Source organism: Ylistrum balloti, unplaced genomic scaffold (genome assembly GCF_031769215.1).
Source record: "Ylistrum balloti isolate Yb309-2 unplaced genomic scaffold, AGI_CSIRO_Ybal_v1 Utg369726, whole genome shotgun sequence".
Taxonomy (NCBI): Eukaryota; Metazoa; Mollusca; class Bivalvia; order Pectinida; family Pectinidae; genus Ylistrum; species Ylistrum balloti.
In genome coordinates this window covers 866535-889719 of record NW_026781943.1, presented here as the reverse complement: position 1 = coordinate 889719, position 23185 = coordinate 866535, and the positions used below count along the sequence as shown (strand labels likewise).

At 35.6% G+C, this 23185-nt stretch overlaps 1 protein-coding gene and 1 non-coding gene across 2 annotated transcripts; both read right to left on the bottom strand.

The window, feature by feature from the left end:
• Positions 1-5760: 5760 nt before the first annotated feature.
• Positions 5761-22925, bottom strand: LOC132565613 (sodium-dependent lysophosphatidylcholine symporter 1-like). The gene is made up of 14 exons (XM_060230258.1): positions 22908-22925; positions 22033-22203; positions 21634-21755; positions 21412-21538; positions 20656-20734; positions 18908-19038; positions 18432-18522; positions 17307-17419; positions 14063-14146; positions 13685-13768; positions 13199-13311; positions 12877-13014; positions 12288-12464; positions 5761-5872 (listed from the first exon to the last, which is right to left on the bottom strand). Exons 1-14 carry the CDS (start codon positions 22923-22925, stop codon positions 5761-5763), a joined length of 1560 nt encoding a protein of 519 aa, XP_060086241.1.
• Positions 8254-8326, bottom strand: Trnak-cuu (transfer RNA lysine (anticodon CUU)). The gene has a single exon. It is a non-coding gene; the product is annotated as a tRNA-Lys (tRNA).
• Positions 22926-23185: the final 260 nt, after the last annotated feature.

Genomic DNA, 23185 nt, shown 5'->3' with positions numbered 1-23185 from the left:
TATGTATAGACAATACTGCCGGTTACATTATGTATATGTATAGACAATACTGCTGATTACTTTATGTATAGACAATACTGCCGGTTACTTTATGTATAGACAATACTGCCGGTTACTTTAGTATAGACAATACTGCCGGTTACTTTATGTATAGACAATACTGCCGGTTACTTTATGTATAGAAAAGATTGCTGGTTACTTGATGTATAGACAATACTGCCGGTTACTTTATGTATAGACAATACTGTCGGTTACTTGATGTATAGACAATACTGCCGGTTACTTTATGTATAGACAATACTGTCGGTTAATTTATGTATAGACAATACTGCCGATTACATTATGTATAGACAATATTGCCGGTTAATTTATGTATAGACAATACTGCTGATTACTTTATGTATAGACAATACTGCCGGTTACTTTAGTATAGACAATACTGCCGGTTACTTTATGTATAGACAATACTGCCGGTTACATTATGTATATGTATAGACAATACTGCTGATTACTTTATGTATAGACAATACTGCCGGTTACTTTATGTATAGACAATACTGCCGGTTACATTATGTATTGACAATACTGCCGGTTACATTATGTATAGACAATACTGCCGGTTACATTATGTATAGACAGTACTGCCGGTTACTTTATGTATAGACAATACTGCCGGTTACTTTATGTATATACAATACTGCCGGTTACATTATGTATAGACAATACTGCCGGTTACATTATGTATAGACAATATTGCCGGTTAATTTATGTATAGACAATACTGCTGATTACTTTATGTATAGACAATACTGCCGGTTACTTTAGTATAGACAATACTGCCGGTTACTTTATGTATAGACAATACTGCCGGTTACTTTATGTATAGAAAAGATTGCTGGTTACTTGATGTATAGACAATACTGCCGGTTACTTTATGTATAGACAATACTGTCGGTTACTTGATGTATAGACAATACTGCCGGTTACTTTATGTATAGACAATACTGTCGGTTACTTTATGTATAGACAATACTGCCGATTACATTATGTATAGACAATATTGCCGGTTAATTTATGTATAGACAATACTGCTGATTACTTTATGTATAGACAATACTGCCGGTTACTTTAGTATAGACAATACTGCCGGTTACTTTATGTATAGACAATACTGCCGGTTACATTATGTATATGTATAGACAATACTGCTGATTACTTTATGTATAGACAATACTGCCGGTTACTTTATGTATAGACAATACTGCCGGTTACTTTAGTATAGACAATACTGCCGGTTACTTTATGTATAGACAATACTGCCGGTTACTTTATGTATAGAAAAGATTGCTGGTTACTTGATGTATAGACAATACTGCCGGTTACTTTATGTATAGACAATACTGTCGGTTACTTGATGTATAGACAATACTGCCGGTTACTTTATGTATAGACAATACTGTCGGTTACTTTATGTATAGACAATACTGCCGATTACATTATGTATAGACAATATTGCCGGTTAATTTATGTATAGACAATACTGCTGATTACTTTATGTATAGACAATACTGCCGGTTACTTTAGTATAGACAATACTGCCGGTTACTTTATGTATAGACAATACTGCCGGTTACATTATGTATATGTATAGACAATACTGCTGATTACTTTATGTATAGACAATACTGCCGGTTACTTTATGTATAGACAATACTGCCGGTTACTTTAGTATAGACAATACTGCCGGTTACTTTATGTATAGACAATACTGCCGGTTACTTTATGTATAGAAAAGATTGCTGGTTACTTGATGTATAGACAATACTGCCGGTTACTTTATGTATAGACAATACTGTCGGTTACTTGATGTATAGACAATACTGCCGGTTACTTTATGTATAGACAATACTGTCGGTTACTTTATGTATAGACAATACTGCCGATTACATTATGTATAGACAATATTGCCGGTTAATTTATGTATAGACAATACTGCTGATTACTTTATGTATAGACAATACTGCCGGTTACTTTAGTATAGACAATACTGCCGGTTACTTTATGTATAGACAATACTGCCGGTTACATTATGTATATGTATAGACAATACTGCTGATTACTTTATGTATAGACAATACTGCCGGTTACTTTATGTATAGACAATACTGCCGGTTACATTATGTATTGACAATACTGCCGGTTACATTATGTATAGACAATACTGCCGGTTACATTATGTATAGACAGTACTGCCGGTTACTTTATGTATAGACAATACTGCCGGTTACTTTATGTATATACAATACTGCCGGTTACATTATGTATAGACAATACTGCCGGTTACATTATGTATAGACAATACTGCCTGTTATTTTCCTTCGTTTGTTCATTTTCCTTTTTTCTATTTTCAATAAAATGCGATACGGGTTTCTTTTTTCGTGTACTAAAGATTGCTGACGAGACTCTTGAATTTGAGATCAGTTCTAAATGTGAGAATACGTGAAGATGAATTAGATTTTTTAATTTTTTTATTCTTTTAATTTATTTTAACAGGTATGTTTATCCATATATTACAGTTTTAGATTGATTCACACGCTGCGAGATATCTTTTACCTCAGACCTATACACCATGAGGTTTGGCAGCTTTTATCAGAAAATTTTCATATATACTTCATTTATTTCGTAACATCATTAACCAAAAAATGTTATTGAATATTTATATCAAAATTAATCTTTTTTTCACATTTGATCAGAGGGTGATAATATCTAGAATATTAGTTTCAATCGAACATTTGAAGTGTGATATCCAGAAAGACAATGCCGATAATTAACTGAGCAGATGATATGTAAAATCGGATTACATAAGTCATCGTGTTAGCGAAGTAAGGTTAAAAACGAGGACAGCGTCACAATTTGTGAACCCAGTTTATCATAATGTGTTTATGTCAGATGATATGGTAAAATTTTATACCCTTACTAACGGTTACATGAAGATGACCAGTCGATGTTGACGTCACAGCTCATTACTGTTCTCATTACTGTTCGGTTGTTGTTGTTGTTGTTGTTGTTGTTGTTGTTGTTGTTGTTGTTGTTGTTGTTGTTGTTGTTGTTGTTGTTGTTGTTGTTGTTGTTAAAATAAATAAAGATTCGTTATTTAATGATTTATTTTTATAGATATCAATGATAGAAGGTATAACAAAACATTTGTTGACCGGCTTTTGGTCAGCATGTGTTATGTTGAACACTCGGACCAAACTGTTCTCTGGTTCAACAGAAGAGTTTTACATGTCTAAATGTCTGAAAATGTGAGGACAAAATGAAAGGGAAGCAGCCATTTTGTTACATAACTTTTAATTCATGACGTAAAGTCATTGTCCTTATTGTGGCATTGCCACTGATTTCTGATTGGTACAGCCAATGAAAAACGCTCAAGGGTATATTACACTTGTGACATGATTTTCAAAAAATACTACAAGGGGGACACACTGGATAACAGGCTGAAAAGTGTATGTTCAAAGAACGGGTCTTGGTTGTAAAAGATTAGGAACGTTTCTCTACTCAAGACTTCAATGTTGAACAAATCTCACCTAGCCCCAGAAAAAAAATTAGCAGCTTTTTTTTACCTCGTCATTCGACCGATGTGATTATACTAGTAATATGATTGGGTAAATATAGAACTGTTATAATCTGGATATTCAGCTAGGTTGTTGTCAGAAAGATCATGTCCAAGTTCTTCAAGCACGTGGTTGCCTTACACATTGTTGAAATGTAATACTAATCTGTTGGAACCATGTAGTTTTTGGAGCAACGTTGCATCATTCCGTTATCGATTTAAGAGTCACGACTATTCGTACTACAATGAACGAAACAACAATAAGAGCCATTTTATGCCTGGGAGACTGGTCCTACGTATTTGCGAACCTGAATGAATACGTTGTATTGATTAGCGTGAATCATGACGACATTGATTCTTTCAGTCACTGACACCACACTTGTCGTCATCAAGTCATTTATAGCTTTGTGATTACAAAAGATTGTCCTACTTGATTCTATCCTATTTTATCACATGTCCTAAATAACCCGTATTCAATTGAGGCAAGCACTTTGCTTTCTTCCTCTGCATATTTCATTTCTTGTGTCGGGGATGGGAGATTAAGTGAAGTAAAGACCTGTCAACACACAAGGATGAAATCACCACATGATCTACACAGAGACAACATATACTATCTCATCAACACACAAGGATGAAATCACCACATGATCTACCCAGAGACAACATATACTATCTCATCAACACACAAGGACGAAATCACCACAGGATCTACACAGAGAGACATATTCTATCTCATCAACACACAAGGACGAAATCACCACATGATCTTCACAGAGACAACATATTCTATCTCATCAACACACGAGGACGAAACCACCACAGTATCTACACAGAGAGACATATAATATCTCATTAACACGCAAAAACAGTGTCTACACACAAAGACAACATATACTATCTCATCAACACGCAAGGACGAAATCACCACAGTATCTACACAGAGAGACATATACTATCTCATTAACACGCAAGGACGAAATAAAAACAGTATCTACACAGAGACAACATATTCTATCTCATCAACACACAAGGACGAAAACAAGAGGAGAAAATTCAACCCAGCAGGTAGGTCCATTGCACCTAAGTAATTTGAAGTGGACGTCCGTTTTGGACTTTTACAACTTAACACTTGCTAAATTTTGGCCACTTACGACGCAAATCTAGTGAAGTGGATACTACAACTTAAAACGTCCAAAAAACGGGGAAGAGTTTTGGGGCATTTCAACTTAAAACGTCCAAAAAACGGGGAAGAGTTTTGGGGAATTTCAATTTAAAACGTCCATTTGGGTGTTCAAATCATAGCCACAACATAATCGATATTGAAACTTTAATGTTTATATAAGTTTATATATATATTTTTTTAAATTTTTTTTTTCAATATGGTCAGCATGGGTTTATGAGTGTGAAAATATTTCATATCTTGTTTTTGTATTAAAAACTGAATGAAATTATACGAAGAGGCGTGTTTTTTACACCAATAAAAACCTCATTTTCAAGATTATTTGTCTAAGTAGTTCATTTTTAGTAATATTAATGTGAAAAAAAAATTTTTCACGGTGTCTACAATCATAGACCAAAATCAACCACAGCGTTTCTAAACACATGGACCAAACACAATCACAGCGTCTACACACATAGATCAGTCATTCAATTTCCGTGTGTATACAAAAAATGAAAATCAACAAAGAGCAGACTCGAGAGAAAATATATCTATATAGAACAACGAAACACAAGATATGTTAATATTGAGAAATATGAAGATATTATACCGTTCGTTATCAAAATTGATATGTATTGAAAAATCCTTTAGCAATAAACCGAAAGGACAGTAAAGTACCAGCGTTCTTTTAAACCAGTCAAATGAGAGGAAGCTGACATAGGCACTATCAATCAATTTTATTGTTGACATGATTAAATATATACATTTTACAACAATAGAGAAAAATGTTATATCAGTGTGTATAAATCACACTTGTTGGACCCGACAGAAGCGATAGAAGTTATAACCATTGATACGAGAGAAAGATTTCTCGGTAAGATTGTTCTGCAGACACTGTGTTGGAATATTGGTCAATTATATCCTCACAGCAAAGAGAAAAGTTTGTTTTGTGACATAAATGTTTTGTATAACGGTAAGTTATTGGGAATCAAACTTCAGTACTATACTCGTCTATAGTATCATAACTAGCACTAGTCAGAAACACTTCATCTGGTGGAGGAGGCGAATTTTCTATCCTCTTTGGTACGGATGCTTTCTTCCTGAAATGAGAAAAAAGATATTCTACACTTAGGCTGGATGTACTTCTATACACCTTTAGATGTACAAATACATGAGTAAGGGGAAAGACACTAATAAACCACGAATACTGCGAAAATACTGAAAAACCACGGGTACTGAGGAGACACTGATAGACCACAGTGCTGAGGAGACAATGATAGACCACAGTACTGAGGAGACACTGATAGACCACAGTACTGAGGAGACAATGATAGACCACAGTACTGAGGAGACACTGATAGACCACAGTACTGAGGAGACACTGACAGACCACAGTACTGAGGAGACACTGACAGACCAGTGCTGAGGAGACACTGATAGACCACAGTACTGAGGAGACACTGACAGACCACAGTACTGAGGAGACACTGACAGACCAGTGCTGAGGAGACACTGATAGACCTCAGTGCTGAGGAGACAATGATAGACCACAGTACTGAGGAGACAAGTGACAATGATAGACCACAGTGAGGAGACAATGATAGACCACAGTGCTGAGGAGACAATGATAGACCACAGTACTGAGGAGACAGTGATAGACCACAGTACTGAGGAGACAGTGATAGACCACGGGTACTGAGGAGACACTGATAGACCACAGTGCTGAGGAGACACTGATAGACCACAGTGCTGAGGAGACACTGATAGACCACAGTGCTGAGGAGACAATGATAGACCACAGTGCTGAGGAGACAATGATAGACCACAGTGCTGAGGAGACTGAGGAGTCAATGACAGACCACGGGTACTGAGGAGTCAATGACAGACCACAGTGCTGAGGAGACACTGATAAACCACGGGTACTGAGGAGACACTGATAGACCACAGTGCTAAGGAGACAATGATAGACCTCAGTGCTGAAGAGGTACTGATGAAAAATAGGTTTTGAATACACTTTGATATGTTTACATTACCAAGATAAGTAAATAGATAAAAATGTTACTTAAATATTATGAATAAATTTATCAATGTTATCATTTTAAAAATTAATCATTTCAAGTTCTTTTTACGTTTTCTTTCATAGTCGAAATATGTGTATCGTCTGATATTCGCATTTTATTAAGCGAACCTGTTTATTTGAAGACGGTCTGTATATTACATACAGATAATGTACACAACGAGGTGTGGTAGAGAAGTTCGCACTCAAGCATGATATGATGTACAGTGAGGTATATCTCCTCTTCATGTAACGATACCATAGTATAACCCACATCATATTTATAAAGTGTCACCAGGAAATATAGTGCTCGTAAGGAAAATGAGAGAGAGAGAGAGACAGAGACAGAGACAGAGAGAGAGACAGAGAGACAGAGAGAGAGACAGAGAGACAGAGAGAGAGAGAGAGAGAGAGAGAGAGAGAGAGAGAGAGAGAGAGAGAGAGAGAGAGAGAGAGACACAGAGAGAGAGAGAGAGAGAGAGAGAGAGGGAGAGAGGGAGAGACAGAGAGAAGACAGAGAGAGAGAGAAGAGAAAAGAGAGAGAGAGAGATATAGGGGGAAGGGGATAGATATGTTTACGACTGACGATTTACAAAATAAGGTTATAAAGGAAAACATATTTCTTCAGATTAGTAAGGATTTTCTAATTGGTTATAATATATAACATATCTTTAGAATTTCGTGCTATATCACCACTTAACGTTATGCTCTTAGCTTTGAAGACTACATTGTCTTTATTTCATTTTAATCAAGTAATTGTCCACTATATTACGACACACTATGGTAAGCATCATTGTCTACCTCGTCAGCTGTCCTCAGGCGAATTTGGCACTTACCAGCAAATGACAATTAACACTAAAATGCTAGCAAAACATCTACAAGAGATGAGATCGATTTTCTCTTTTAAGTGTTGTAACGAAAGATCAAGATTCACATTAATATCAATGAACTGAACGAAATGCATAAGGTAACAAAAATTTATTTTGTAATTGAAACTTTTTAAGTTACTGACTGATAATTGCAGCTTTCTTAAATACATTCTTAACGAATTTTGAACATGTTTTAAAAGAGGAATAAATAGATATGTAAGTTACTTTCAAGTCTCTACGAAAAGCCCAGGCCTACCTAGTGCTGCACATGTAATCATAGATATCGTTATCCCACGTTTGTATCATTTTTATAATCACACCCGGGAAATTTTGGAAATTCCAAATGACAAACCGTAATGAAAATAATTCGGAATTCCAACACAGTAAACAAAAGAAAAGCCTTATTCTTAAATTTGATATTAGTAAAACCAAATGCGACATGAACATATTACATATGTATTACAATTGTTTGCCAGATCCGTTTTCATACATTGTAGATGATATCACAATTATACAAACACTTCGTGCAGGTAAATATAAAAAAAGAAAAATTTTACGCCCAACGTGGGGCTCGAACCCACGACCCCGAGATTAAGAGTCTCGTGCTCTACCGACTGAGCTAGCCGGGCACTTATGAAGTGCCATGTTGATGTTATTTATCAACATTGTACCTATTTAATATTGATGAGTTTTTCAAACCACGTTTATTAATGCCTTTGAACTAGTATAAATCCGTCTTTTTGTATTGGCTCTTAAAAAAGATTTATTACAGCATTTCTTGGATCGACAACCCGGTTTTGGTTGAGGAAATAGTATGTTATACGCATGCGCATAACGCTACGGACACTGCGTACGAGTGCTTGGTCTTAATGTACACTGTAAGAAGTAATTAAGGATATATTAAACAACATAATAGAGATATCTTCAATGTTTAGAATTGTTCCAAACTATTAATCTTTAAGTAATTATTAATTTTTGTTGTTAAATGTCCTCAATTTTCTACGTTGTTTCTATTGTACTCTATCGTACCATGTGTAGACAAGGTCAGATTGCACAGCCTGTTTGTGTAACCAACCAAACCCACTCGGTACAGACCATAGAGGGTGTCCTTGCATAGTCTTACGATTCATGATGAATTACAAATTAGAGAATGATAATTTAAGTTTCGTTCACTTTCGCTTTCTGCGGTAATTGAAAGTAATCGTAACTCTTGTAGCATCGAGGATGCTTACGACTTCACTCGCACCTGATGTTTCCTTACAGGTAAAGGGAGATAATCACCACTTCAATTACATTACCAACATTGTCTCTCCGTACTATCCGCCAAACCGATCTCTTAGCTGGTGGCCCTTGAACTAAACAAAAAATATGATAAACCGAAGACAAAATGCGGCTTTGATGAAGGAAATGCTTCCTTTCACGACTGCGCTGCAATTATAACTTATACCGGCCTTATTGCAATTTTATGTCATTTGCTATATTGTGGAACAATGCCGAGGACAATTCATGAATAGAGAGATTTAACGATTACAATGCGAACGTTCTGTTAAGAAGTTTAGTTTCAGCAGTTTAGTGGTTATCCAATGACGATACCGGTAATACCATTACTCTTAGAGTTGCTGGTTGATTTATTCTACAGGAACTAAATAACATCTGTCCTGCAACTGGCACCACCATTGTCGGAATACACCTGACATATATATTTTTACTGTATTCGGCAGTGACGGAAAACAGCTGTATTTTAGCACAAGCGGTAATTTGACAGAACAACTCTCTGAATTAACTTAAATATTACGTCAAGAAATATAAAAAAGTTGTTGAAATAAACGATTTTACATGCTGTAATGAACATATTGATGTATGAAAATTCATAAAATATCCGTTGAAGTTTTGAACTATATTTCTGTGCGGATTATTTACATGGGCGTCCGTCATCAGGAACAACTCGACAACGTTAACACCAGGTAAGCACAGATTGAACAACTCTCTGTAGCCTGATTTTCAATCGATGTTGCAGGATAAATGGAATGCATGGTCAGTGTCTTGCAATACAAGCTTGGAACAAAAAGACAAAAGTGGCGAGCCTTTCTTCACCCTCGTCAAAATATAACTTAACATGAAGATATTGACCATACATTCTCTATCCTGTAAATGGCAGTGTCATTGTCTGAATACACATATGTTTTTGTGCTGTGTTCGGCATTTACGGAAAATAGCTGTATTTTAGCACGTACGTGAATTCGACGGGATAAATTTCCTTTAAAATTACGTTTCACAATAGGAATATCTGTTGAAATAGGTCATTTTGTATGTTGTAATGAACAAATTTATATACCAAAATTCATAAAAATTGTTATATCCGTCGAAGTTTGGAACTGTATTTCGCGGAACAATTGTTTTGGCGCACGTCATCAGGCAAAATTCAGTGTAACGTCAACGTCAGGTAAATAAGGATTGAACAAAAAACTGTTGAAGTTTTTTATTGGCTGATTTGCAATTAATGTTGCAAGATAAATAGAATACATGGTCAGTGTCTTAAAATATAAGCTGTATTTTGGCGAGAGTGAAGTGACAAAAGTGGCGAGCACTTTTGTCTTTCTGTCCCAAGCAAAAATTAATTAGTACAGCTGAGCATGTATTCTCTCTTTAATTGGGTTGCCAATTCCGATGGTAGTATTGTGGGATAATTGAGAAGAGGAGGTCCTTATCAGAAGCGGTAGCGATCGTTACATCATCAAACACATGTCGGCTAATGAAGAGATTTGTGAAAGTGCTAAACTGAGGGCAGTTCAAGCAAAAATTAAAAGTCTCAAAGTTCAAGCTGAACTGAAAGAAGAAAATCTACAACCCAAAAGGCTAAAAAATGGAATCAGGCGGGAAAAAATCGTGACCACAAAAGAAAACTGAAGAAGCTTGAATTAAAGATGGAAAAGGCAAAGATAAATTCTAAACAAAGATAGCTGCTTTTAGACTGAAGCTCCTAAAGCAAGTGAATACAACGAGATATTTCTTTGGTGGTTTACTGCACTATCATTACAGGTAGGATGGACAGACGAAATAAATCTACATCATCTAAGGACCTTGTTAACCGGAGTGTCGAGGACTGAATAGAAAGATTCTACTAAAACAACTTTAAGTGCATGATGGAAAGCTCAATGACGTGACAGCGGTGGATATGGCAACAGGTTATTGGCAGATACTGTGTCCGCATTCAACAGACTCTCAGAAGAAGTGGGTATTTGTAATTGAGTTTGGAAAAGGTCGTTCCAAACTGGTATTAGAAAAACACATGCTCTTTTAGCTAAGATTATGAACAAATTACTGAAGGGTATACTGCATTTGGTGTATGACAAGGCAACTACCAGTAAAGCCATCACAATAAATATCGGTTTGGCGAGGAAGAGCAGTATTTAAAAACACAGAGTAGGAAAAAGTTTCATGCGATGGTTGATTTTCATCTATTGTTACGAAAGGTTGGTATCATCAGAAAAGTAGGACCGCGGTACCGGTATTAGGAAACCCGGATTTTAGTGAACCCTTCACAATACAAAACGAAGCCAGGAGTCATGTTTTTGGAGCTGTTCGCAATCTATTGCATACAGAGAACAACCTGGATGGAATCAGTTCCTGTAAGGTCGTGATACTCGTGCCATAATACTGTAACATGTCTCACGTATATCCCCTGACTCCTGACTCATTTTGGTTTCATGGATATATCTGATTCCTAAGTTACAAATTAGGGAGATTAGCTAATGTGAGAATTTGAAATCTATATAAGTGTATGTTTCGAATGTCTATGGATAGTTGTTACAGGTTGTGTAATCCTACAATAATTACATCGCAACATATAAATGGTTAATTCCTGACACGAGAATAAAACATTTTTGCTTGATCTCTAGATAAATATCTGTGGCAGGTAATGTCATGATCGGACGTCAAAAACAATGATGTCGCCTGGCGTACTCACAGCACTATGAGGAAGTCCCTGATTATGGGAGAATATATAGGTGCAACATAAACAAATCTAGGAGAGAAAAAAATTGCTACCAATGAAGAAAATCTATCGAAAAATGTCCCAAAATTTTGAACTAACAATCGATTTCAAAATGAAAGTATTGTGTTTAAGCCAATTGCCAGTACAGCGAAGTTTTATTAACTTCTGTAGGGAAGAATTTTTTGTAAATATACCTTTGACATGTCATTTTAGATATACACTGTAAAATAATCTCAAATATCGATGTTGGGGAGGTTGTATTATTAATAGCGGATGCTTAACCTTAAATAATATGACGATGTATATTTGCGAGGTGCATTACGTTATCACACGTGCAGATATAAGTGAAATATCTATGTTTATTTGGGTCAAGGTCACAATTTAATTTGTATTTAGATTATACTTGCATGTAAAAAATGTATCGGGAAATTTCGATTGTCTAACGTTTCGCAATAAAAAATACAATACGCATGAAATTATTTCCAGGGAAAAACCAAACCGGCAAAAGCAAATATATAAAGCATGATGTGCTTCCATGCTCATGCATACAGGTAGTGACCTTGACCCTGCGTCGGCTGTGTCCAATCAAAAGTTACTTCTTTTCTGCTATCAGGCTGCGGATTTGCTTCCGTCTCTCCTCGTTGATAGGGTACATCCAGAGAAAGAGGAGAGCAACGAGACAGAAGATGACAGGACCGGGGACGATGAGTAATCGCAGTGCAAGGGCTACGGAAGCTGGCTGGCGACATTCGCCCGTCTGGTAGCCACCTATTCTGTATACAGATAGAAGTGAAATAGAGAATAGCGTTCTTTTATCTGGTCTGATACAGATGTAATGTAATGTGCTTGAAATGTAAATGTGATATGACGTGATTGACAAGTATAAAGAAATGTATTATTCCATATGCTTTACTTTGCAATTAATCATACATTTTTTTGTTGTAAGTGTTGTTCTTTATTCATGTTCGACCCTTTAAATATCTCCCTTTCAAATACATTACTTATCGTTTACAGTTCCATAATCAAAATTACAAAATACATAAATTGTCAATTTTAAACACAGTTTGAACAGACAAGTAAAACATTTAGACGTTAAATGTTCACTACCTTTAGTGAAAGGCAGAAAAGGCCAATGGCTATCCATATCACAATAAAATATATTCATGGTACTTTGTATATACTCACTCTAAAACAATTTGTGAAATCCCTAGGGCCAACCCGGCAGCTAACTTATTAAAGAACACATAAAATGAATAAAATATGGCGTCCTTTCGTTGTCCTGTCTCCAGCATAAATTCATCGAGGACATCAGGAAGCATCGACCTAAAATGGTAAGAATCGTTTCAATGCAGAAGTATGTACCATTTGTGGATTTCTTAAAAACAAAACTTTGAGCGAATCATTTTACTTCGAAGATGGATATAGTAATGACAAAGATATTGTTTATCAAATCAAAGAGGAAAGAATGAAGAATACTGCAGAAGTACTAGCATAAAGTTGTATTTACCATGGTAATAGCAAGGACACGGCGACGCTGAATCCCGCTAGGACCAGTATAACATAATAGACGTAGATATTGTCATTGATATAAAGTTGGGACAGTAGAGTCGGTATAAACATCTGTAATTAAATAAACCACATCGATAATAAACGCCAACTACGTCACAGAGAGCAATAAATATGATTTCAATAAGATTTAAATAATCAATATTATTTTAGCAAAATATTTCAGAATTTTTTTCAGGTTAAATTATTTATATCTATCGTTTCTATGGTGATGTTACAATGTAAGTGTACATCACAATAAGTCATATAACATGAATTAATGCATGAAACAATATACGTAGATATTTATATGGTAAACTGAATAACACGGCAATCACGTGATAAAAAAACCCGTATCTGTTTGATATGTAAACGTATACTTATAACATTTTAAGAAAAATATTTATTACCGTTGTATAAATATCAGAAGTAACACAAAAACACTTACAATTATACCCGTTGCATATGTTGCTTTCTTACCAAATCTCAATAAAACTTTCTGCCATATAGGAATGGATAATATAGACGTCGCCTGTCAAACAGAAATTATTAAACAAACAAGTAAATACGATAAAACCCAGTAATGAAATTTTAAATATTCACTTTACATAATCTTTCCCGTCCTTCTAAGACTCGCCAGTGAGGCAACTGAGAAAAATTAAATTGACCGAAATAAATGTCAGTGTCCAGATAGTGAGGTGTACTAGTTTCTAAACTTAGAAAATTTCTATCTTTTTAAATGTTGAGTGATTTCTGAACCATGACACTATTCAAACGAATAAAAAGTATGTCGTGAAAGTTACTGCAAACCTCGTGTAATACTTACCAAGAGAATAACCATGAATGTGGAGAAATAGTCACCTAAGCCAATAGCATGAGTTGTAAATAGTGCAAGATTTCCTTGTACGACCTGAAACATTACGTCAAAAACCAATGGTTATCATAATCTAATGGGTTGACAATTCCGCGGGAAAAATAATCACAACAGAAAAAAAGTTCTTCTTACATGTTTATTTACAGATCGCGTTGTCTGTAAATTCCAGAACAACACCTGAATTGATTTACCTCAGCAAAGTCTGCCGGAGTCAGCAGTAAATCACATATTTCAGAAACTACCTCAGCCAAATGTGTACACCCTGGAACCGAGGTGCCCATCCCCTATATTTCTCCGCATGACTCACAATGATCTCCCCCTACCACTAAGGTATACGCAAAATCAGATCCACATCAGTGACAGTCCCATTGACCTCAGGTCAAACTGAAAGGCTGCTATCAACAAAGTCCCACTCCCAGTACCTATTTAAGCCTGCGCGAAATAGATTAGGGAAACAAACACAAATTTGACATGTAACAATCATGTTTCCTGTTTGAAATTAATTCCAGTTTTCTGATTTCACTATGGAGGCCTAGAGCTATCTATAAAAATTGATTTTTCCCCTTACATATTACATGTACAATACTCATTGGTATACTGAAATACTGAAAATAATATCTACGTAATATATATGCAGGCATATCACAGAACTGTATTCGTGTTTAAATAATGTCAACATTCCATTATACTTCTTGCTAAAACAATCGGTGATGTTCAAAGAATAGCCAAATGATCACTCCTGACCTAATTAATCATGCCGTCGACCCATATTTGTAGATTCTTCCTGATGAACAGCTGGTCGGACTATGCTGAATCTGTTCATTATTTTGTACTTCATTTCAGTAATATGGCCAATCATGTGTGTTTTTTTAGTGAACGTTTTGATATCAAGATGTTTTTCAGATGGTATGGTCCTCAATGACATTTCCTGAAAATCCGACGGAGTCGTCATTAAATCCCTTTTTTATACAAATTGAATCCTTTCCTTCTGCTGCTACAACCTAACTAGTTGCTGCGATCACACGAACACAAATAGGTATAGGTTCGTATGTCGTATTTATAACACTCAGAAGAACATTTAATTTGTCCACATTAGTCCAAGACGCGAATTATCATCCTAAGGTAAAATGACACTGGCTTCATTTACCGCGATACTCATGCCTCGCTTCGACCGTTGACCATGGCGTGTTCTCTGCTAGTCCTGGCTATCTTGTGAATACTAGTTTATAGAATGTAGCAGTATCAGCATCTATTTAGTTAGTCAGGTAACACCACTACTGCGCTACGGACATTAAGTTGTATTGATGTCAAGAAAGTATGCGACACATTCTTGTCTGTCCACTCAGGAAACATTAATTGCACATGCATTGATAACATTTAACGAGTTCGAAACAAAAATCCAATCCAGAACCGAGCCTGCAAATGAGCCGAGACACAAATTTTGCATAAAAAGAGCTTAACAATACAGTCTGTTTTCTTGTACTCAATAAGTCCTTGTCGTTTGCCATTTTCGTGTCTTGAAATCACTTTTGTATTTAATTTGAATTAATGGTAGTGTTGCTGTGCAGTGGCGTCAGTCGTGATAAGCGGCTTGGTCCAAGGGACACGACTTATCTCACATTACTAGTAAACATCTGAGCAAATGGGATACTATAAAATAAGGCCTGGTCTTACCTCGATTATTTGATGTCCACATGAAAAGAATACTAAGCGATGATCGAAATCACTCCGGTTCCTGATCTTTTACAGCAGATAAACACAATGTAATAAGCTCATCAACCTAGAGTCCATATGGTGATCATTGAAGATGAACCGTTTATAGAAGATTGTACCAAATGAATTAGACTGCATCATACAACTGTTACGTCCTCGGACTCACCACTATATATCAGCGTCTTCCAGCCATTTTTCATTATTCAGCCACACAACATTACTGTTGGTCCTACTTTCACTAGTTCATATATAACCTCGAAGCTGTCACAAATATTGTAACGCGACCGGACACACCCAGAAATATTAAGAATACATCATCAACAGTACAGTTCTATTTGTATGAGTTTATCTACACTTTACACCGTATTGTCTAATAAGTTCACAAAATCTAAGACAATCCATAGCATTTTTTTCCTGCAAAGTATGCCGGAGAAAAACCAACACGTCTGTACTCTCGCATTTCCCTCAATGCCCCACTCTATCCTCCCTACCAACTATATCATTAATAGGTGTACGCAAAGCCAACCCTACAGCAGTGACAGCTCCCTTGACCTAAGGTCAAACTCTCCGGCTAAGTCTTTCGACAGTCTGTCTGCTATGAGCACTGCCTCCTCCCTGTATCAATTAAAGCCGACCCCTTTCCTCCCATGTTTTCCTCTTAATAAATGAATAGAGATATATAAATACTAGTTGATCATTACATGATATTTTGCATTTTAATTTATTTCCATATTTAATAAACCAACAGTTTCTTTGGAACTTCAAAGAACACATCACCAATGATTTTCATTTTTTTCATAATAGATATAATATATTATTCAATATAGTATAGTTATAGTATAGTATACTACATATAAAATAATAAGTTTAAAGTTTTTCTCAGACTTCTGAATAGAAGATTCCATATCGATTCAAAATAGAACTGAAAGTGATAAGTGAGATAAGTCATGTCTCACATTAAGAGGACTGAAACACCTATCTGCTGATGAATCGTTACAAAAACATTCCAGTCAATACTAAAAGGCTCTCTGGCCTTTGAGGTTATCTCATTTCAGGGAGTAAATATTTGATAGGCGATTCGCTTAAGGGGATTAGGGGCAACAAATCTTGACAAATTTACTCCAGAGTAACCTAAAAAACCCTTTAATCGAAGCACAGAGTTTTACAGTCGTGGTCATTACATCTCGTGAAATTGCAGAAATTATGGATTGTTGATATATGTTGGTCAATCTCGCATCAAAAAATAACAGCATGCGTGTAGCAGTGGTAACCTACTTGCCTTTCAACTAAACGACAAGGTTTCAATTTCACAATTGGACATGAAACAGCGACGTGTATCCAACACGCAAAATTACGCAAGTTGAAGGAGGCCGATCATCCGTACAACACGCAACGAAGAATAGCATATTTAGCTTAAGTTGACTATTATGATCGAAAGACTTTTCCTTAATATAAACTGTATAAAATGTGTAAGTGTACTTACTGCTATAGCTAGGGAAATGAAGAGGAAGGCAAAAGATAAACGGACGTATGATTTACAGCCAAGCACCAACTTTAGTCCAGAACAGAATCCCTCATTATTATCTGTGACTATACCTATAGATTAGAAAAAATACCATGCATAGTCATTGTGATTGTAATTTAGCATACGATGAAAACAAAGACAGTCGAGCACTCATTACCTATCCCAATTTATCAGTTATTAGAATGAAAAAAAAAATCTAATTTTGCGATATCTTTACTTTTCATCTCTTTCTTTGGAGACGTCACAATAGAATTAACACATGTTGTTTTGACGTCACAATGAAAACGATAGAAAATTTCAGCCAGTTTTAACTGCGCTAGGTCATATCACACGTGTCATGATTTTTTTCTGCAGTGGATAACCTTACAATGGTAATGGCATTTCAACACAACAAAGCATTTTGTTTCAAACTGTGAATTCTAGAGTGAGGTAAAGAAAAAAGGGTCAAATTTTCTGTGGATGACTTCTGTTTTATTGAAAATGTTGATAAATCTGTTTTATACAATGTTCTCCAATCACTCTTTCACGTATTGTGTGATATTCTTATGAGGCCCTATTATCAATTCAACTATGTTGGCCTGAAAGCGCCGCCCAAAAGGTATACATGTAGTTTAACTTACTATATATCATTAAGCAATCATATTAGGACAGTTTAGGACTGCAACAGTTTTCTTATTATCAATTCAAAATGGTTATCTATAAAACCGATGTAGGCTATACTATTCTATATGTTAAGAAACAATAGGTAATCAAGAACTGCAAATGCCCTGAAAGATCGTTGTTACCAATCTTTCTTAGAAGGAGGTGAAGATGATAGTACTGCACATCAAAAGTAGGCTTGTTACCGAACTCATAGAATATAATGATTACCAGGAATTCAATTGCATTTCTAATGTCATGACTGGGTACTATCTTCATGTTGACTGATGTCGTCGTATGGAGAAAAAACACTGCTCATAACTATCATAATTACAAAGAATATTTTTAATAATAGTCAATAACCTGGTAAATGAAACTAAAAAGCACTAGAGATGGATACCAATGACTGGACTTAAAAAAGGGAGTGAAAACCACATCACAAACCTTGTTTTTCACGCGTGCCAAAAAACACTGTCAAGCAGCAAAACAGATATATGCCAATCATTGCAGCAGACCCGTATATGTACGACAGTTTCTGCAAAAGTAATTCATTCATATTTGAAATGATAAATTAATATAATAAGGAAAACTTATCACATTTCTCAAAGTAATCTCTTTTAATTCGGAAAACTGGATTATACTTAGCAACATAGGATGCTGATTATATCAAACGGCGACTAAGAGTTAATTCCAATTGACACAATGTGATATGTCAAAAATTGAAATGTGTGCTTTCTACGCCACATATATCACGTCATTTCTTTACGTGTAGATAGACCAGAGAATCATGTGACCGGGATGGGCGTGCACCGAGGTGTAACTGATTTACTAGAGAGAAAAATAGGACAGGAAACATTACATAATCTACATCTAGTTGAAAAATCAAATGTCCAGTGCGAAGAAGACAACATAAATAAAACCTGATTTTCGAGCTGTAATGGTGATGCAGTAGCCTTGTCGTCCTTACAATCCCCCGCTATCCGGTATTTATCTATGATTTGTCCCTGTACCAAGGATGCTAACAGCACTCCAATGGCCTCAGACACCATTCCTGAAACCCACGACGAAGATAAAAAATCTGACGATGTGTCTGATTTAATGAAACTGTACAGCAGTAAACCAAATTAATAAGTGAGGAAAAAAGGGAAAATATCTTTGAAAGGTACACATTCCGGCCACGTTGTGTTTTATTTTATCTCGAAATTCGAGATAACAATTCGGAATTTTGAGTTGGCAACTCGAAATTTCGAGTTAGTATAACTCGAAATTTCGGGTTAATATCTCAAAATTTCGGATTACTAACTCAAAATTTCGGATTACTAACTTGAAATTTCGAGTTAAAATAAAACACAACGTGGCCGGAATATGCTTCCGTACTGTCGTCTCTGATTCTTAAGCAAATATATGTTTACATGAGTTACAGCTAACGCAATTAATACATTGCTAGTAGAATGTGCGTGCCACGTTTGAATTCGTACACATATGCTTGACGTTCCTCATTATTTTGCTCTGCTGTATCTAATTCTAAACATCTAAAGATTTGATTCACTTACATGTCTTTTTCACAATCATCAAGAAAAACTAGTACTGTAAGAAGACATGACAAAATGTGCCACAAAGTATAACGACAAAGTTATCCAGAAGGGATGCGAAGTTTGTGATCAGTCTTAATGTGCCTAATCAGACTTTAACTGGAAAGGAATATAGGATTTCACCTCATGAAATAGCTATTGATATTCTGTAATACTGGTCAATTTCATAATGAAGCGTGGAGAAGTATTCATCAGTATGCGATATGAAGCTGGGTATATTTGATGCTCGTTGCTTTGCTTGTTGCTTCCGTTGTTGTATACCTTATTCTCATTTGATATTGTGACATTGCTAAGTTGAATTGACCAAAATTTACCTGGCGGATGTCGTCAGAGAAGCAGAAGACGCTTACTCTTCGGGAACACCTGGTCTTATTTTTCTTGTACTGTGTCAAGATTCTTTCTTTTGTTCAAATATTACCCTGATTTTATTGAAATTGAGTTTTGATTATGATTATGTTTCCGTCTTGGTATTTGTGCATCTTTGTTGAAGTTTCTTTTTTCAGAATTAGCGTAAACATTCTTCAATGTCATAGCTTCTAAAAGGCTCCTTACGGCCATCTTGAATATCCTATATATCTGGAGATGCGGAATAAACAAATAAGACCTTTTATAAACCTTGTGGTAATGCCGATAACAATCATAAAATGCCCAAATGATCACTGATGGCCACTTTGGACACTGCATGAACTCAAAACAGGATATATAATTCAACCTTCATAGTTACAAATTTTCTCTACGTAGATATAAAATAACAGCTGAAATGACCAAAACTAGTTTTCAATGGAATTCTTCCTCGAGTTCATGAGAAAAAATTAGCAAACGTCAAAATAACCGCATGCGGTCATAAGTGCGTTTATGAACACGTGACATGTACAACTGACCCTGATCAATAAGGTACATAACTCTAGAATGAAATAGAAATGTTTACATTTGGACGGATGGACAGACTGACAAAGGACGAAATGCGAAGTCAAGCATCACAAATAGATATTGTGTTCTATATTTGTGGAACGTGATGAAATATTCTACGATGGATGTTTAGACACGAAGGAGTGTGCTGTGGAGTAAATACTTGCTGTAAGCTGTAGCCGAGTCTCTCTCTTTCTGACTGCCAGTAATGTACATGGTGAGGGATGTGTACGGCACGTGGAGACACTGCAATAAAAGAGCTCTTAACATTAGCGTATTTTCTTGTCATGTTGGTTAACCACATATAAATCATTGAAGAAATAGTGTTTTGTTTAAACTCAAGGGAGCATCTATCGCTAACCACAATGATCACAGTCACTTCATCATCTCTGCCACGGAGTACACATTTCGCTTGTAGATCACTAGAACTTGTCACGGATTTCATTGTTGGTCATCAATCATCTCATGGTTATATCAAAATCTTACTGATAAATTACACCAAAAGTTTATTGTAATAATTTATTTGACTAAAACAAATGCTGATTTTATAAAAGATTATTAGAAATCAAATTTAACTGAAGTTAAATATTAAAATTTGAATGATGTAGTGATGGAAAGCATATCAGGAATTTATATCTGTCACATTAAATTGATTAACATTTATTTAGTGTATCAGTTATAATCAAAAGTAGTGTTTAAATTTACAATGTGTCAATCTAAACAATAAAGATTAGGAAAGGAAACGTCAATCATTAAATCTGTGTGATGTTTGCTTGTGGTTTCACAGTGAAACGAAACGAAAGAGAGTTTCAATGGATTCCATTGTAAAGGGTGATTTTACCGGCATATAATCAACTCTCAAACAAAGACAGTCATAAATAAATATAAATTAATTCTCAGATATGATTTTAAAAAATGCTCACTGTTAGAAAACCTTGGAAGAAGCAATAAAAGACAAAGTAATAACCCAGTTTTCCTTCGTCGCTAAGGTCAGGAACAAACCACAAGAAAAAATAGGTTGCACATCCGAAAGGAGTTGAAAACAGTATCCTGCAAAGAAAACGGTGTTTGTGAATAAGTAGGTATAAGGAGATAGGTATGACAGAAAGAAGAAAACAGGGAAGAAAAAACTGATCATAACATACCATGGGCGGAGCTTGCCGAACCTTGTATTAGTGCGACTGACCAGGATTCCTATGATGGGGTCAGTTACAGCGTCCCATGCCTTCCCGCTGAACACGATGACGGAGACGTACAGAGGAGGAATCTATAACATATTCAGCAAAGGACTTACACATACTCTTCGGCAGATAATTAAAAAAGGAACAACAAGGAGATGACATTTCATAGCATATGGATGTGTCGGTTAAGATACAGATAGTTTCGTAATGAATTGGAATTAAAAAGGCTTGCAGGAATACACTTTTCACAGGAATGATTTTGAAAACTTACAGATTTCGATTTTTTGTTCGGTATATATTTTTCTCTAATACAGATAAAATAAACTGTTTTGGAAATTTTAATGATAACATCGTTAGGTCTACCTGTGCCACCTCGAGGAGGAAGATACTGAGGAAGAAGCTGATCACAGTGTTAGTCATTTGATATGGCGCCCCACCAATAGCGAAGCAAACCTTCCTCCATACTGGAAGACGGTCTTCATCCTTGATTTCCTCAACTTCTATAACAAGGGGAATTTTTTCCGGCCCAGACTCCTGAATGTTCGAATAAATCTATCATTAGGACATAATTTGGGTAATTCATTTGTCGAAGCAGTACACATCCTCTAGAAATACTCAGGCAGAAAAATATAAATACACGTACTTACACCATCTTAAAGTATTGTGTCTGTGATTGGGCTGACGAACAGATAGGCATCATAATTCAGTATAACACCTTATAAGTAAAACACAAAGGGTCCTGAATTCAGGATAATGATATACTAAGGTAATCTCAAGGACACGTGTACTCACATATTGGAAGCATTGTATCATGACTATTCCGTGTGATATATGGTCACTGCATCACTGCGACCTCAGTTGTAATATTAGAATTAAGGAAATGTTAAAACAAATATAAAACGAGGTGAACTTCTCACCTTTGACTTATTTCCATATAAATATGTTTCACTGAATCTCTGCCCTTTGATAAGATATGGAAATTTATGCGTGTGAATGTGTTCACAATCAAGTTACAATAATGATAGAACCATCCATGTTAGATGTTTTAATTTACATACAGAACAAATGTCACGTAGGTAGAGCGAGATATATAGATACGATAGGTTCCAATGTTCAGTCCTATATGATATAGAACCAATGATTGATATCGGATGCATTTTTTTATGACATCTAAATAATAAATATTGTCAAAATAATAATAAAAAAAAAATGCGCAAAAGCAATTCAAGACATCTTACAGCGATCATGGCACCCATCTAGATCACATATTGTAAGAATATTTCGGCTTTTCCCTCTAATTTGTTGGGTGGATGGTCATGTCTGAGATATTCACTCATCTTGTAATTCAGTTTGCACGTTATTTTCTTTATGATTAATAATATTGATTATTAGCCTTTTAGATATATGCTAACTCAAACCAATGAATACATGTTGTCATGAAGAGTAAATTTTTATTTACACTTGTCTATGTTCGCCAGTACTTCAACTGCTGTAAGGAATTATTATCCACTACAAA